This window comes from Bremia lactucae, linkage group LG2 (assembly GCF_004359215.1).
Source record: "Bremia lactucae strain SF5 linkage group LG2, whole genome shotgun sequence".
In the NCBI taxonomy this organism is placed as follows: domain Eukaryota; phylum Oomycota; class Peronosporomycetes; order Peronosporales; family Peronosporaceae; genus Bremia; species Bremia lactucae.
The window spans coordinates 4436539-4452996 of record NC_090611.1 but is presented as its reverse complement, the minus strand read 5'-3'; the positions used below and the strand labels follow the sequence as shown (position 1 = coordinate 4452996).

General features: G+C 44.8%; 10 protein-coding genes across 10 annotated transcripts; 8 read left to right on the top strand and 2 right to left on the bottom strand.

Moving 5' to 3' along the window:
• Positions 1-3011: 3011 nt before the first annotated feature.
• Positions 3012-4403, top strand: CCR75_000769 (uncharacterized protein; the record flags this gene model as incomplete). The annotated part of the gene is made up of 1 exon (XM_067958875.1): positions 3012-4403. One exon carries the CDS (start codon positions 3012-3014, stop codon positions 4401-4403), a length of 1392 nt encoding a protein of 463 aa, XP_067821550.1.
• A 384-nt stretch (positions 4404-4787) lies between these two features.
• Positions 4788-6122, top strand: CCR75_000770 (uncharacterized protein; the record flags this gene model as incomplete). The annotated part of the gene is made up of 1 exon (XM_067958876.1): positions 4788-6122. The coding sequence occupies one exon, from the start codon at positions 4788-4790 to the stop codon at positions 6120-6122; it is 1335 nt and encodes a 444-aa protein (XP_067821654.1).
• A 350-nt stretch (positions 6123-6472) lies between these two features.
• CCR75_000771 (uncharacterized protein) lies at positions 6473-7861 on the top strand (the record flags this gene model as incomplete). The annotated part of the gene is made up of 3 exons (XM_067958877.1): positions 6473-7067; positions 7105-7123; positions 7177-7861. The coding sequence occupies 3 exons, from the start codon at positions 6473-6475 to the stop codon at positions 7859-7861; spliced, it is 1299 nt and encodes a 432-aa protein (XP_067821653.1).
• A 182-nt stretch (positions 7862-8043) lies between these two features.
• On the top strand, positions 8044-8280 carry CCR75_000772 (uncharacterized protein; the record flags this gene model as incomplete). Its single annotated transcript, XM_067958878.1, has 1 exon — positions 8044-8280. The coding sequence occupies one exon, from the start codon at positions 8044-8046 to the stop codon at positions 8278-8280; it is 237 nt and encodes a 78-aa protein (XP_067821847.1).
• A 73-nt stretch (positions 8281-8353) lies between these two features.
• On the top strand, positions 8354-8890 carry CCR75_000773 (uncharacterized protein; the record flags this gene model as incomplete). Its single annotated transcript, XM_067958879.1, has 1 exon — positions 8354-8890. The coding sequence occupies one exon, from the start codon at positions 8354-8356 to the stop codon at positions 8888-8890; it is 537 nt and encodes a 178-aa protein (XP_067821655.1).
• A 47-nt stretch (positions 8891-8937) lies between these two features.
• Positions 8938-9419, top strand: CCR75_000774 (uncharacterized protein; the record flags this gene model as incomplete). Its single annotated transcript, XM_067958880.1, is given in 2 exon segments — positions 8938-9226; positions 9244-9419. 2 exon segments carry the CDS (start codon positions 8938-8940, stop codon positions 9417-9419), a joined length of 465 nt encoding a protein of 154 aa, XP_067821650.1.
• Positions 9420-10212: 793 nt separating this feature from the next.
• On the top strand, positions 10213-12123 carry CCR75_000775 (uncharacterized protein; the record flags this gene model as incomplete). Its single annotated transcript, XM_067958881.1, has 1 exon — positions 10213-12123. One exon carries the CDS (start codon positions 10213-10215, stop codon positions 12121-12123), a length of 1911 nt encoding a protein of 636 aa, XP_067821649.1.
• A 720-nt stretch (positions 12124-12843) lies between these two features.
• Positions 12844-13788, top strand: CCR75_000776 (uncharacterized protein; the record flags this gene model as incomplete). Its single annotated transcript, XM_067958882.1, has 3 exons — positions 12844-12955; positions 13028-13515; positions 13573-13788. The coding sequence occupies 3 exons, from the start codon at positions 12844-12846 to the stop codon at positions 13786-13788; spliced, it is 816 nt and encodes a 271-aa protein (XP_067821652.1).
• Positions 13789-14184: 396 nt separating this feature from the next.
• On the bottom strand, positions 14185-15160 carry CCR75_000777 (uncharacterized protein; the record flags this gene model as incomplete). Its single annotated transcript, XM_067958883.1, is given in 4 exon segments — positions 14185-14433; positions 14494-14984; positions 15060-15090; positions 15104-15160. The coding sequence occupies 4 exon segments, from the start codon at positions 15158-15160 to the stop codon at positions 14185-14187; spliced, it is 828 nt and encodes a 275-aa protein (XP_067821651.1).
• A 921-nt stretch (positions 15161-16081) lies between these two features.
• Positions 16082-16444, bottom strand: CCR75_000778 (uncharacterized protein; the record flags this gene model as incomplete). The annotated part of the gene is made up of 1 exon (XM_067958884.1): positions 16082-16444. One exon carries the CDS (start codon positions 16442-16444, stop codon positions 16082-16084), a length of 363 nt encoding a protein of 120 aa, XP_067821853.1.
• Between the last annotated feature and the right edge of the window lie 14 nt (positions 16445-16458).

Below are 16458 nucleotides of genomic sequence, written 5' to 3'. Positions count from 1 at the left end.
ATATCCCCCATTTAGAATTTGTTCGGGAGCCTAGATGTTGAAAAATCTAGGCTTACACTTGCTTTAAAAGGAGCTCCAGAAGAACTGAAAAAAAGCTCTGTTTTCAAGCATGTCGCAACGTGCTGCTAAAATTATAGAAGAAGATTTAGTGAGCGCTCACTTTTCGCTATTGAGTGCACACACTAGCTTTTCGAGCCCTGTACGTCTCTTTGATTAGTTATAATGGTAGTATAATGAACTCTTTAAGATTCCCGTCCACAAATTCGTCCCTAACTCTGCAATGAGCTACATAGAATCATTCAAAGAGCGCGTATTTACCACCTTCGATGATGTTCGCGCAGCTATAGACGCGTGTATGAAGGACGAGGGCTTTGTTTTGTTTATAACAAAGCGACATGTTGGGGATAAGAAAAATGGTGACATTAAAAGCTGCTGTTCTGAAATGCTCATATTCGGGGAAGGCAAAGCAGTTGGCACCTGGTGTTCAGCGTAAGCGTGTCACTGCAATTTGTAGCAATGGGTATGCCTTCTTTTGCCTCATCGCCAAGCCAAAGGTAATTGAAAAGACGCTAGAAAAGACAGTCTGGACAGTGGAAGTAGAATTTAATGCTCACAACCACGAGCCTTTCGTTGAACCTTCTGCACATCCCAGAAATCGTGCCATGAATGCAGAACAGCAACAAGAGGTCATTCAGCTGTCTATCGCCGGGCTCAAACCCATGCGAATAGTTAGCAGCCTGCAAAGGAAGGGTGTCACGATTGCACCTCGCGACGTGTACAATCTCAAGCAGGCAGAGCGCTCGCGTATCCTTATCGGTCGTTCTTCTCTTCAGGAATTACTTGACAGCCTTAAAAGCAGCAAAAATGCGCCAAATTATACTCAGTTTGATTCAGAGAGACGGCTTATACAAAACTCTTTATAGTCTCCTTATCCGCCAACAAGATATGCAGCAAATTTTCGGCCGCGAAGGTGCTCAACCTACAAAACTAATCGGTTTGGCTTGCCGCTGCTGCATATTGTGGGAGTTACCTGCACTACTCAAACATCCACGTTCTCATACTGCTTAATGGCCGCGGAGAGAGAAGAAAACTACATGTGGGCAATACAATTGGTAAAGCATGTGCTTGAAACATTCTTTGTCGCACCAACAACTTTTGTGACAGATCGGGAACTCGCCCTGATAATACTGTCTTCCCGGATGCAAACTTTCTGCTCTGCCGATGGCAACTATCAAAGATCATTCTGGCAAAGAAATGGGGACCGATTGACAGCGTTGATGCCTTCGAAACTTTTTTGCACCAATAAAACCTTCTTGTGCATTCATCATCACCAGACAAGTACGAGAGCCATCTCGGGAAATAGCGGACGAGTTTCCTGCACCACGTAGTGATCTTCCTTGAGAAGACATGGCTGCGCTACAAGGACCGACTTGTGGCTGCTTTCATGCAAGACAAGCTACATTTTGGGCACTCTACTACTTTAAGATGTTGACAGTTGACACAGTATGCCGGCTCGCCTGCAAAAGGCAGCTTGCTGCTATAGCCGTGACTCCTCTCGCCCTGAAGGACTTAGACCAACACTGGCGGCTAGTTCAACCTCCTTGTGTAGCGGCAGCAGCAGTAGAAGCAGCGCCATCACTTGATGACAAACTCAAGCGACTGCGAGAGGAGCTCGAGGACACCCCAGTTTACCGCCGAAGGGTTATCCATGACGACCTTTGAAGGCGGGCAAGTCGTAATGCGGCCACACTCTACTTAGACACACACCCTAGCACAGCGAGGAAGCGGTTTAATCTGCTTCATTTGCATGTAGTGAGGTAGTTGTGGTGCGCGTTAGCGACCTCCATCAACTCACTAAGTACTTTGATTAAGTGTCGTCACAGGAGCGGTAATCCGGCTTCTCGTGCGAACTCATCAAGTAGGAAGTGGATTTCAGACTGATTAATATTTAATCTTATTAAATATAAATACCTATTTTTACCAATTAAAATGTCATCTCTATAGATAACACTTAATATGTATTGCGAGCGTATCTTTCTAGATACCTCGCGTAACGGATGACGCTAGGCGTCATCCCTCCTAATGTGAATGCACCCATGTGCATCACATACACAAGGTTTGGTCACAAATGTGCACCATACCCGAGTGCTGGTTCCTAATTACTATAATTCAGCAATTGACCATCTTCTTAAGTTCACCAAGTGCACTTAACGGGACTGTGTAACATTAGGGCAACTTTAGCCCGTTACAACCTTGACACTCTCTCTGAGGCCAATGCTCTAATGCTGTGGACATCCGCAGTCGTGGTCGGCCTGTGGGCTCCCTCAAGAGACTCTCTACGACCACAACAAGCAAATCATCGCATTTTGAAGTAGTTGAAGAGTCACTGAAACCATGAAGAAGATGCCGAAGTTGTCAGCAGGATGGTCACAATAGCAGAAGCTGCCGGCAACCTTCTGTTACATCATCGCAATCGGTGCTGGTACCAGAATCTCCGACAGCACCTCAGCCGCCGTCAATATGGATGTTGTGATCCAATCCGGAACGTCGGGATTGGTAGCTCGGTAGCGTTGACGCTGGTATTTCGTAGTTTTGAAAGGTATGGAAAAATGTAGCCGGAAAAACATGTAAATGAATGGAAAATGCGGGGGAGACTGTAAATTTTCGCCGAATAAAACCGCAGTTTATAATAGTACCATTTCGACCAATCAAAGAGACGTACAGGAGGGTGCGCGCTCAATAGCAGAAAGTGAGCGCTCACTAGCGCCTTTCAATTTGTTCTGCTTAACGATAATTTTATTTGTAGAATGTAACACTTATTGCTGGAATTTAAATTAAAAAATACCTCGTACAATGGCCAGAGGACCAGTCGAGTCTGCGAAAACTGATGGCAATTAACACTTAAAATGGTGTTGCCAATTCGTGACAGACATGAGCAGTCCATCTCGGAAGCAGTCCATTCTTCTTGTTACTGGCACTAATCGCGAACAAAGACGCTGCTTGAAGCAGCTATGAATTTGCACTTCTTGCTACTGTCCCTACTCCTTACAACAGCGAATGCCGCGCTTAATAAGAATGCAAGCGAAAATAGCGCTCAACCCCCCTCAAGCCTCCCCGAACATAGCCGTCCCTTCCTTCCTAAAAGTCCGAACAAAGACCTCGCAATCCAAGGCCCTCGATTCAACGATGCACATGACATGACTGGCTCTCAAGCCACATCAATTGAAGAAAGAAACCTTCTGGACTCGATTAAGCACACAACGCTCGATGCCGTCTACAAATTGGCCGCGAAACTCCGTGCGAGTCCGCGATTTATGTTTTATGCCATGGGAATTTTCATTTCGCGCCTTACGAAAAAGTTGCACAAAAAAATCAATCTCTACCAGTGGCTTCTTTACGTAGACAAGCACATGTTTCAACCGTGCAAGTCTCACGACGAGCTCTTGGCCGCAAGCAGCACTTTCTTTTCCTTCTTTCAACGAGAATTTACCGACATACAGCTTGCGGGGTTCTTTCGATCGCTTCGAACATATCCGGGTCTGTCAAACTTGGGAGATTGGATGCAAACGTACATGGCTACAAACGTCGCCACGAGCTCAGCGATGCGGGAGGCGTGGAGTTGGTATGGCGATACGATCGACGTTGTTTTCAAGACCCTGCGCGTTGAAAACGAAGCAGATCTTGTCGGTAGCCGTGTGGTGACTGCGTGGTTAGAATACTGTCATGCGCGCCGTCACGTGGCCACGCGAGATCCAATGATTAATCTCATAGCGCTAGAAAACATCGTGCGGTTGCTCAAGACGACCAAGCCGGATCAAGACCTAAAGACCGTATTTAAGACGTTTAGTGGTGTAAATGGGATGGAAGAATTTGCCAAGGAATTGATTGAAGTCATTGAGCGGGAAGCACAAATTGAAGCCTGGGCGGCGAAGAAGGTGCATCCATCGAAAGTCTATGACGAGTTGGAGCTAGGTACGACGAATTCGATTGATATTACCCGATTTATTCAGTGGCTTCGATATTTGCAAAAGATTCAAGTCGAAAACGATGTTTTTGTGCATTTTTCTAAAACGATTCCTAAAGGACAAGAGATTGAGTATGCATCGATTTTAAAAGACATGACACTCTTTCCGGATTTAGAAACGTTCTCGAAAGACCTACGTAGCGTCTTGTATAAAAACTGGGCCGCCGACACCGACATGACGCCGCTTATGCTGATGAAGCGCATGACTTCTTCCGTTGCTACTCTCTCGAGTATTGATCCAAAACGCGTGGTGCTGCTTGAGTACACCAAGTATTTTATCATTCGATATAACGCGGCTTTATGGCCACAATTCCAAAAAATAGTGGAAAAGAATGGTATTGTTGCTGCGGTGAAATTTGCATCGAATGTAAACCTTTGATTGATCGAGAAATTTTGAATAACGATACAATATACTAGAAATAGACAATTTGAATTGGATAAAAGTTGCGTAGGTATCAGTCGCCAAGTGAGTGCACATAGGTCGAGTCATTGAACTACCAAGATTCCCCTTGATAAATCAAAGGTGCCGCTACGATAGGCCGACACCATTTTCCTAGCCGAGTAAGCCCAGAACAAATGTTTCGCAGGGAGAGAGTCCAGCGCCAAACCTCATTTTTTTTTCCGTATACCATTTCTTCTTTCCTCTGTATTTCATTCGTCAAAATTCCGTCTGTCCTACGCTTTCATTGGTCCACTCCCTCGCAACCGCATCTATCTTACCCGGGAAGAACAAGGGGGGTCTCCAGAATCGTACTCGAGCCCAATGACACAAGGCCGCCGACACAGTAGCGCCGACAGCGTCGGTTCATTCCATAAGAACCGCCGTATGCGTGGCAGTATGGACTCGACTGCATCGACAAACAGCGTTAGTGGGAGTGCTTGTAGCTCAGTCTTGCGTGTATCCAAAGAGATTGAGAACATTGGCGAACGTGTCCCTGTGTCGAAAAAGCGCGTAACGTGGCGCTTTGTGCTCGCAGGGTCGGAACAAGTGCACACCGTAATGCTTGAACACAGTCGTTTATCGTCCAAAAAGCGCTTGAAACTCGACGGCCGTCGTCTCTTTAGCTCGGACCAGTACGCGACGAATTGGCACTATGATTTCCACGTTGGCGACGACACACTCACGTCGTTTCAAGTCAGTATCCGTGACGCGACATTGTCCGTCGTGGATTCAACGCGTCTCGAAGCTGTCTACGACTTGGTGGCCGATGGAGTCCAATGGGATCAGCTCGCAGAACGATTTCTGCCCGTGGCTCATCGTCACCAAGCAGCTTCCGTCTGGAGCAGTGACATGTACGTTCGTCGCGTCGCAGAAACGCAAGGAGTTTTACTAAGCGACGGGGATGACCGTCCACCTGGGACATTATTCACCTGGACTTTTGCGTTTGGCGTTGCTGGAAGAATTCATAAACTCGAGCTTCGGGATTTGGAAAAAGGCGAGTTTGTCGTTGTGCTTGACTGTCGTGAACTCGAGCGCGTGCGGTTTGAGGATATTCATGCGGATCGATGGGAATTTGACTACGATTTAGAAGATCATCATGAATTGGACGTGGTTGTGACGCTCGTGGATAGTGACAAGACGTACGAGCTGTTTATTGACGGCAGTGCATGGCGCGACATTGGTGAAACGAACTTTGTGCTTGAACCAGGATGGTATCCAGTCTACTCGCGCTCGCGCAGTGCCGTGTACTTTCGACATGAACAAACGGGCAATACGCAGTGGGAAAAACCCTTGATTGATCGTGAAAGTGGACATGGAACGCGTTCCGAACAGACGTTTGCTCAAGTGTCGCCGGAATCGCAAGGATGCACGGCGTTGCTACACGATCGGACGGGTGGTGCGAGGAAGAAGTCGAGTTCTCCGGAGCCTGAAAGCGAGGTTGGACAAACGGCGTCGTTGTTGAGGAAAGAACCGTTGCCATCGGTCGACGAAGGACCTGAGAAGAATGAAATCGATTTGATGGATTTCACGGACGTGGTCGTGCAGTCGAAACCTCGTGCGTTTGATCCGTTTGATCCGACGACGCATTTGACAAGTGCTGGGAAGGAGGAGAGTGAGCACGAGACGTTGCCACGTGTTGATTTGCTGAGCATTTAGACGGTGGCATGTGGACTCTTCGCTTTGCCGATTATGTATCATGCGTTATTTATATAAAGCAAAAATCAAAGGGGTGAATACTTTAGCGGGGCAATTTGCTTTAATCGTTGTTTTTCAGTATTTGAAAGCATTTACCTATTTTTTCTTGAAAATTTGAAGAAAAGCTAAAAGTACAATATGCCAGAGGCATTGAATGCATTTTGTTATTTTTGCGACAAAGTCCGAACTAGCTGAATTTTACCGACATTTCTTCGATGGAATGTTGTAGTTTGGGGTGCGCAACATAGAATGATGAGCAAACAGGCGAACTTAAGCCGAACTTTAAATGTCCATCAAATCGATGTGACAAAATGATTCGCAGCATTCAGGAGCTCGTGCATCCCGAGGACGTGGAAATAGCACTGCCGCACGAACATGTGTTGCACAATATTGGAGCTTCTGTTGCGGCATCTTCATTGACTGCGAAGCATACTATTTGTTTTGAAGACCTAATCAAATATCGTCAATTTCCTTTTGCCTATGGAGGTTGCAACTTGTTGTTACAGAAAGAGGATGAAGCGTTTCGAGAACTGGAAATGTTACAGCGCGTAGCAAAAAAGTCATTTAAAGTGCTGGTCCTGGATGTGACGCTACCAGTGGAGGGACGTGATACTTTTATCAAGGAGCGGCTGAATCTGACAACGAGACTCCAAAACGTCCAGTTGCTCACAGTCACAACGTTCGAAAATGAACGAATGAATGAAATTAATGACCTTGATTTGGACCCAATGGAACAGAGTGAGCGTATTGCCAAAACAATTGAGGCAGAATTGCTGTTTGGGATTAAAAGTGGAGGCTTTGTTGCGTTTCCTGGTGCGGTGTACCAGCAAATTTGTGTGAACAGTACGACTGTGACTGCACGTGAGAGGGTTCTGGTGCACGGTCTTGCTCGGGTGTGTACCAATTGTATTGGGATATAATCGAATTTTATTGCTTCTAATAGATAGCTTCGATGAAAACAGGTGCAAGCAAGAACGCATGCTCCTTTGTATTTATCCTTTTCCCTTTGCGAAAGTACAGAGAATGTTGAGCTCGAGACAATGATTCGATCTTATATTGATGCACTGATTAATGCAGGGGCTGAAAAGAAGAAGCTTGTAGTGTGTCACGCTGATCGTTGGTGTTATCGTGAATCTAACGGAAAAGTCTCCTCCTTTCTTCTGGAAGTCTTTGATCGCGGCGTGTCCGTTCTTTTCGATACAATTGGTTTAATCGCTGTAAGTGACGTAATGCTAATCAATTCGTACTCTCCTAGCTCGGCAGAGTTACCAGGCACCAATAGCCAAGAACCTCCTTCTCATCGCTGCATTGCTCGGACAATTGCAAATATAATAAAGATTAATCCGCAGTATTGTCATCAGCTTCTTTTATCGACAAATGTCCATCAGCGAATTCAATACCGTCGCTACGGAGGTGGGGGCTATACGTACTTATTTAAATACTTCAAGACGTATGTTTTGGGCCAAGGCGTTTCTGCAGCACAATGGGATCAGATTGTGCGCGGGAATGTGGTCAAACTGTGGGCTTGGTACGTCCCTCCTGAAGTTCCGCCGATACCAAAAAATTATCTACAATGTTCAATCTGTGAGAAGCACTTTGAACCGATCGAAGGAGAGTATTTTTCCAAATTTACATTTATCTACTGTGGAACCAAGTGTCTACGTCGTCATAGTCGACAGAACTTTGTCTCGCTCCATTAAACAATTTAATCTCGACATTAATTGTTCCAGTTTGGATGCTTAAGTCAATAATAGATTCGGGGATACGTTTAGTGATTTTGTACTTTGTTGTGTTTCGTTGATGTGTAGTAACCGCTTCATTAAAGTACGAAAGCCGCGCTTCCGGCGGTGCCGACGTCCTAATGCGTCTTGTACTTAGTATCATGTGGCTACATCGACAATGGTACAATTGTGAGGGCGCTGGCGACCTCGTCGCGCGATTGTACAACCTCAGGACGTCGGGCCGCGATGTGGCTCAACTCTCGTTACGCTCCGAAAACCTACCGAGCATCATATCGACGCAATTATCGAATTATCTCCTTGCGTGGAAAGATCTCTCAGGATTCATGCAGCGTGCTTTATTATGGGACTCTGGGTTCGTAATTCACAACTTCCGATGAAACAATGACACTCGTGCAAAATTCCACACTTATGTAGCCATAGTATGAGCGATCTATTACCGCTTTAGTTGAAATGCAAACTCTCGCGGCAAAAAATGAAACACTCGAGTATCAAGTGCAAAATTGTGGCATCTTTGGCCATTTTTTAGCCAAAACGTGTCCTTTTGAGACCATTCTTCCTATAACAAGATGTGCCGTCTCAACATCCGAGGTGCCGATGCAAACGGCAATTGATGGCGTTTTATGGGCCGAAGATGGCCAGAGTGCCACTATCCCTGAGCCAATTTTACGACGACATGGAAAACGCGAGACTTTGGCACTTTTTTGCAGTGCATATCGTGGACACAATATTCACCGGCTCCGAGTCGTGTCAACCACATACAGACTTTTTATTTTACCATGTCGAGGCGTTGTTGATACAGTTCCTCGCTTCTTAGAAACCAATGGGGCTCTTACTGACATGACGCTCTGTCCAGCTACAGAAGGTGCCGTCATGAAAGCATGGCTGGAACAAGAAGCTGCGCCTGTGCCCGAGACGTTTTCAATAACGGCGATTGTGTTGCTGATTCTCATCATATTGCCGAGTACTGTCTTAGCGTTGGTTGTTTGATACCTTTATCGCTCTCGTACTTTGTTACAAGAAGCATACGACCGTGTATGAGTAGAAGGCTCGTGGGATCCGAATGCTGGTCTCCGACGTCTCATGTACTGAATGGCCCAATAGCTCCGTCATTAGCGGAGAATACTGACAGAAACGACAAAGCATTGACTCCCATGGAGGTTTTCTTTGGTGCAAGGCCACGGGATCGACGATTTATGGGCACATACGGAAGTTCGACGCTTGTTGCAGCGACGCGTGCCGAAATGACGCTATCAAATGACCAGCTGTGCCATCGAAGCACGATTTTAAGAGCGTTTGTATCGGATCCTGCTGTTGTTACGAAACGTATTTTATTCGCGCAGTTGCGTTGTGTGCGGCAATTGGCAAAAGGAGGGAGTGGCGAAGTCTGGTTGGGACAGTACGACGCTCCGAAGGCAAATTGTTGCCAACGTTTCGAGATGATTGTCCAGTAGCTATTCGTGACTTGGCGCACCGGTGTTTGAGCTTAGATCCTGCCACACGTCCGACGGCATTATAAGTTGCGTTTGAATTGCGCTCGGTTATTGTGCCGCAGCTTTTAAAACCCTCTTAAGTGGAAAATGATGACGATTTAAGGCTCTTGACACCAGCGTTGGCGATGCCGGAAAATATTTATCTTGCAAAGACAGCGAAATTAGTCACTGAAATAGATTGAGTACTATAATTTACTTTAAATGCTCTTTGGACTCGAGAAAAAGTGCTTGATTTTGAAAAGGTATCTATTAAAATGCAATTTGTCGAGTTTGGCAGAATTTGGAGCCATGATAGTGCGTTGGATGTATCCGGATCGTTGTTCGCTTTGCTACGAAATAAAAAGAATGTCGCTATCTGTAAAAAGCAACGATAAACCCAGTGAGTCTTATAATATAAGCTTTCCCACTAAAGAATTTGTCGGAAGTCAGACCCATAATACGTGTTTGATGATCCTGAGGCACTGCCTGAGGTTAAAACAATTAATACATTCTCTACTATAATAAGGCGCGTAACGTGCCATAAATGATATAGGACCTAATGCATTCATCATCTCGACAAACATTCGCTAAGAAACTTATATTTTTGGGACCTTCGTCTATACTCGAGTTGCCATTACAATGTAAAAGATCATCAGACTTATAGTCTTTGTGACGTATGATCGCACAGACCAAACTCGAAGGAGTGACAAACAAAGAAACGTAGATGTTTGTGTCGGCACGTGTACCATGGATACGGTACATCCGCTTTGTTCATGGTGATCCTTTAGTTTTCATCCAATCAAAAGTCGTCATTTTTTTAATGCCAATTCCGCCACCACCATGGAAGACCACTTTGAGCGTGTCTTGTCTGCAGACATTGCGCCCAAGCGGCCAGCAGCTACATCACCGCTCGCCCAACCTAAAAAACGTAATCGCATCTTAAAAGAAGTTGAGCCAAACGTAAAAGCGATTGTCGATGGTGCTGAGGCTCACACTGACGATACAATTGACGCTCGAGCATTAAAATCCATGGTCAATTCACTTGACAAACACGTGCGTCGCAATGCACTAGCACGTGAAAAGTACGCCGACGATCCGTCTAAGTTTTTGGAATCCGAGATGGCACTCGATAGCGAGCTTTCACGCTGGAAGAAGGTCGCAGCAAAGCCAGAACTATTCGCCGAAATGACGAAGTTACAGGTGCCACGAGTGCTTTTAGGGCTCTTTTCTCACGAAAATATTGATGTTCGCTTATCAGTTTTAAGTCTATTGGCCGACCTTACAGACGTCGATGCTGCTGCGTCATCGTTAGGGCCTGCTAGGATGCTAGCTCGAAACTTGGTAGACGAGAAGCTGCTGCCATTGCTGGTAACTAATCTGAATCAATTAGCTAAAGCAGTTGGCAGTGAAAACAGTGAACAGGCAGAGGAAGAAAAAATGGGAATTTATAATTCGTTGCAAATTTTAGAAAATATGGCCGACTTGGAACCACAAGTATGTGGTCAAGTGGCCGAGACGCCAATTTATTCCTTTTTGCTCGATCAAGTAGCGCCAAAAAAGGTGTTTAGCGAAAATAAGCTGTATGCAAGCGAAATTTTGTCAATCATGTTGCAATCTGGAGCAAAGTCACGAGAAAAATTTGTGTCCTGGATCGGGAAAATTAAACAAACCGATGAACAACGTGAGGCAAGAAATACCAAAGTATATTTAATGGACGATCTGCTTCAGGCTCTTGCGCCGTACCGAAAGAAAGATCCAAGTAGTGAAGAAGAGAAAGAGTTTGTTTGCAATCTCGTGAATGCACTGTGCAGTGTGTTGCTGGTATCTGAAGCGCAGACGCAATTTCGTTATTTAGAAGGACTTGAGCTACTCCTACGTTTTATGAAGGATAGAAAGCGCTTTATTTTTGGAGAGGCGCTACGGGCTATGGATCACGCACTCATGGGCAATAAACGCAATTGTGAACGGTTAATTGAGATTGGTGGACTCCGTAGCGTCTTTTCAGCTTTTATGGGTCGACTTGGTAAGTACAAGACAGGTAATAGCTCCAAGGCAAGTAAGGCAAGTGACAAGGCTAAAGAAGAAGAGAACGCGGCTAGCATCGTGGCGTCCATGTGTGCGTGGGTGTGTGAAAAGGCCCCGGCAGATGGCTATGATCGTCTACACGCGAAATTTGTCGAAAATGAAATGGAAAAGGTAGACCGGTTAGTGGATCTATTTGTCAAGTATCATGCACGCGTGGAAAACAGCGATTTTGACATGGATATTGAAGAGACGAAGGACAAAGAGAATCGATACTTTCAGCGATTAGATGCTGGACTGTTTGTTCTGGAGCGCATTGCTTTTGTAGTAGCGCATCTATGCTGCTTTTCGAGAAAAGTCTGTGCCTACGTGATGGTAAAGTTCCACGAGCGCAGTGTTGAAAGTAACGATTTAGTTGCTATCCTACGAGAGCAATTGGATCTTCTGATTGCTGACGACGTTGTGAAGCCGGAAATTAAAGAAGACGGGCTGGAAGTGGCTACTGATGTTATAAACGACCAAATAAAAGAAAGTCAAATGGCCCAGCTGCGTAAATTAGTGGAAATGCTTGAAGCCAAAGACATTTTGCTCACAAACGAAAACGATGACGCTATTAAACCTTCTGAAACACCAACACTGGATGAACAAAACACACTTTTGAAAGAGGACGAGATGTCAGATAGTTACAAGCCTACGCCATTGTCGTCTCGAAGTGAAGAGATGTTTTAGCTTTTATACTAAACGGTCGTTTCTTCGCGAATGAAGTTTGTGTTAACAGCGGAGAATGAAAGAGTAATTGGTGGCGATGACGATGACGACCTCGACGCTTCCTTCTTCATTTTCGTGCTTTTGTGGCGTAAATTAAACCATAAATAGATAAAAAATAAAAAAAATAACAAAACTCGCGAGTATCTACTAAAAGTGCGATTTTTATAGACAATGTGGCTACACAATTTTGTTCGGATATTCCATCTTCAATCATTCTAAATTCAAGAAATGATGGTCAAATTAATTTGTGCGATTGTTGATATTGCGGGAGCTGCTTTTCCTATCGATATTGATACGAATGAGTTGGTGGGAGACTTTAAAAAAGTTATCAAGGCAGAGAATTCTAGGACGATAGCATGTGACGCCAATGATCTACGGCTCTTCTTGGCAAAGACCGATGGTCGATGGCTAACAGAATTTGAAGTGCAGAACGGTGTAGCGGATATTAGTGTTTTTGAAGAATTGGATGTTGTGGGGGCGCCACTCAACATGATTGGTTTATCAGAAGAAACTGTAGGCAGTGTTGCAATCACAAAGGAACTTGTAAAGGCTAAAAAGACCCCTCTTCATGTGTTGGTGGTGCCTTCGGAACCAGTACAGCTACAACGAAAACTGTGGCTTGTCACTGGAACCGTTGTTGATGCGCTTGGTTCGAAAGGGATTCGTCGCCATTTGCACCTGATGGCATCATTACACATTGGATTCTACGATCCTACGCGTCGCGTTGACAATAAGAATGTCGCGTTTTGGTATGAAGCCAAAAATTTGTGCTTTCACGTTCTTTTTAAATCAAGTACGTGCTTCTTCTATGTCTCGCCTTTTTGAATCGTCACGTATGGTATATGTATACTGAACTACGTTACAGAATATGAAGCTCTCAAGTTCGAAACCGACTTAAGAACTGGACCACAAACGCTAGGTTCTCCATTAACTAATCTAGATGTTGAAGCTCGCGTTTCGCCAGCTACGACTGTTTCAATCACTCTCGAGCGCATCTTTCTCGACTATTATCGAGATGACTTGAAATCTCCGCAGGACACCGCTTCTTCCGTATCGTTGTCCTCAATTGCTTCGTTTTTAGACGCAACGACAGATGAGTTTCGTTTTCAGCGAATTGAACACGAAAAGCTGTTCCTACCGTATGGAAAGGCAGAAAGCTTTCATTTGGTGTCGAGAAAGAAGAGCAGAGATCACAAACGAGAGTTTGCCAAGTACGATCGGGACCCAAACAATCGACTCGCGCTTTCTCGCGATATGTCTGGTTGGTACGATGGTGTGAGCGTTGACGTTCCAATCGTGAACATGCTTCCTGGAATGGTTGAAAAGAATCCGTCAATTGGTAGCAGACGAAAGGTATTTCTATGAGGGTATGATTGGATAGTATGCCGAAATTTTGACACTTGCGTGTAGGTCGAAGTCTTTGTAAAGGTGGTCGATGTGAGGTGCGCCGATCGCGTTTTCAATCGGTTGAAGGATGGATCAACCAGTACCACAGATCCGCTCATGATGAAGACGTTTGTTCACGTCGAGAATCCCGACGCATTTTGTTTGTGTTTGAAACGGAAATATCATGACAACGAGGAGCGTGCACGTGACTTTTTCGATATGACTTCGGCGGTCGACTAAGAGAAAAAAAAACGACCTCTTGACTTGCTAATAATTCTATCATTAAGCATTTGAGGATTATTTCAGACAGTGAAGACCGATTCTTTCAAATTTACGTTGCTACCATAGTGCGTGTCAAAGAGGCAAAGAGACGCCACGACCTAGACACATTTAATGCTTGCTTAGATGATTAAAACACTATGAAGATCACGCTGCTAACATCATTTTTTAGTGAGAAATTCACTTTCGCTTTGACTGGCTTCGGTTTGGCGTGCATTCTCAAGTGTATGTTATATGTTTATTATCTTTTTTTGATAGCCGTGCATTTGAATAAGCGACAATGGACCCCCTTATTGCGCATACGTATTCTTCGTCATTGTAATTTCAACGATCATTCCATCTTTTATAATGGCAATATTAACAATATATGTTTCGAGACTTGTTTTTCCACTCAATCATCGCCCGATTCGTGTCAAAAAAGTCAATTACGCGCTTGGCGTTGTCATTGTACTTCCACATCATACAAAAACAAAATGTGTCTGGATTCTCGACATGAACAAACGTCTTCATCATGAGCGGATCGGTAGTAGTAGTTGATCCATCTCTTAAACGACTAAAAACCAGATCGGCGTACCTCACATCGACAACTTTCACAAAGACGTCAACCTACTTAAAAACGTCAGAATTTTCCGGCATAGTATACAATGCTTCGCTCACGAAAATTACCTTTCGTCTACTGCCAATTGACGGATGTTCTTCAACATTACCGGGAAGCATGTTCACAATTGGAACGTCAACACTCACACCATCGTACCAACCATACATATCGCGAGAAAGCGCGAGTCGATTGTTTGGGTCCCGATCGTACTTGCCAAACTCGCGTTCGTGGTCGCTGCACTCCTTTTTGGACACGAGATACAAACATTCTGCCTTTACACACGATGGGAAAATCTTTTCGTGTTCAATTCGCTGAAATTGAAACTCTTTCGTCGATGGTTCCAGAAAATAAGCCACTGTTGTCAACGATTCGGACGAACTGGTGCTTTGAAAAGATTCCGAGTCGTTGGAATCATAGTCAAGGTGAAAGATGCGTTTGAGATCATTAGGCATACCATTAGCTCGTGAAATGCGTGTCTCGACCTCGTGTTTATTCAATGGAGAGTGAAGCGTTCGCGTTCCAAGCGCTAAATTATTCTCGAACATCTGAGCGGCATATTCTATAGAAGGAACAAAGTTTGTGTTATATATCATCAATAAGATCCAAATAAATGGCTTGAAAAAAACGCACGTACGTGATTCAAAGAGCACATGAAAACACAAATTCTTGCCTTCATACGAAAACGCGCCATTCTCGTTGCCAACGCGGCGCGTAGGATCGTAGTATCCAATGCATAATGTCGCGATCCAGTACAAATTGCTGCGAATTCCTGTCGAACCAAGCGCATCAACAACGGACCCCGTGACAAGCCACCATTCTCGTGGTGGCTCGGGAGGCTCTACCAACACATGAACTGGGGTCTTTTTGGCCTTAATAAGTTCTTTTGTGATTGTAAATCGCACATTCTCTTCGTTGAATCCAGCCATGTCGAGTGGCGCCTCTGTGACGTCCAGCATCTTGAGACCGCTAATATCTGCCACACCGTTCTGCACCTCAAATTCCGTGAGCCATCGACCACGACCCTTGTCTGTCTTTGCCAGAAAAAGCCGAAGGTCTTTAGCGTCACATGCTATCGTCGCGGCTTTCTCCGCTTTGACTGCCTTCTTTAGATCTCTTACTGCCTCTTTTGAATCAATGTCTACCGGAAAAGCGGCTCCCGCGACATCAACAATCGCACAGAAAAGTTTGACCATCTTTTCTGGATGTTGAAGATATTTTGCAGTGCGAATAAATTGTGTAGCCACATTGATTGCAGGAGTTGTTAGATTTTTGACCAGAAAGAAGTCAAGCAAGATTAAGAAGCTCTTAAAAAAATAATTTGATTCTAAAGTCGACAGTTTTGGTCTTGAAAGCCGTCTCCCACATCAATCGTTAATCGTAACATAATGCTATCTTGCGAGAATAACCTCACGACGCGCGCTTTAAAGAGGTAGCATGGGCTACTTCTAAAGCTTCGAATTCACAGGGAGCGCTGACATGGCCATATCCGACCCGCAGAATCAGCCAAAAGTGAGATTTATTAAGTTGGCTTGTGTTCTATCTGCTTCTTGACCATTCTCGTATTTGGATTCTAGCTCTTTTAAGCCAATCGCGCTGTGGAAGCTAACGTAACCTTTCAGTCTAAATTTAAAAGTTATACTCCAAGCTTTTACTACTCTAATCTAGCACTGGTTTTGGCCTGGAATCAAACAAGACACGTGTGCGAGCAATACCAACCACCTCGTATTTTACTTGTGTAGCCACCTCCATCGTAGCATCCGTCATAACCACGTCACCATCGCCATTTCCACAATCTTTCTGCAAGATGGCAAAGGGCTTGGCCAGCTTTGCCACCTTTCCAGACAGAATGTGATTGCCAATGCGCAAAGTAATCTCACCACCATCTCCGTAGCGCAGAGTGCCTACATCAATTCCACGTAGACTAAGTGTATTGGCGCTGTCACTTGGTAGGAGATCGCCCTGAAACTCGAGCACACTCCATTCTTTTGCTGCAGCGTCAACTTTTATAGGTACAATCATATTTTATTGCGCTA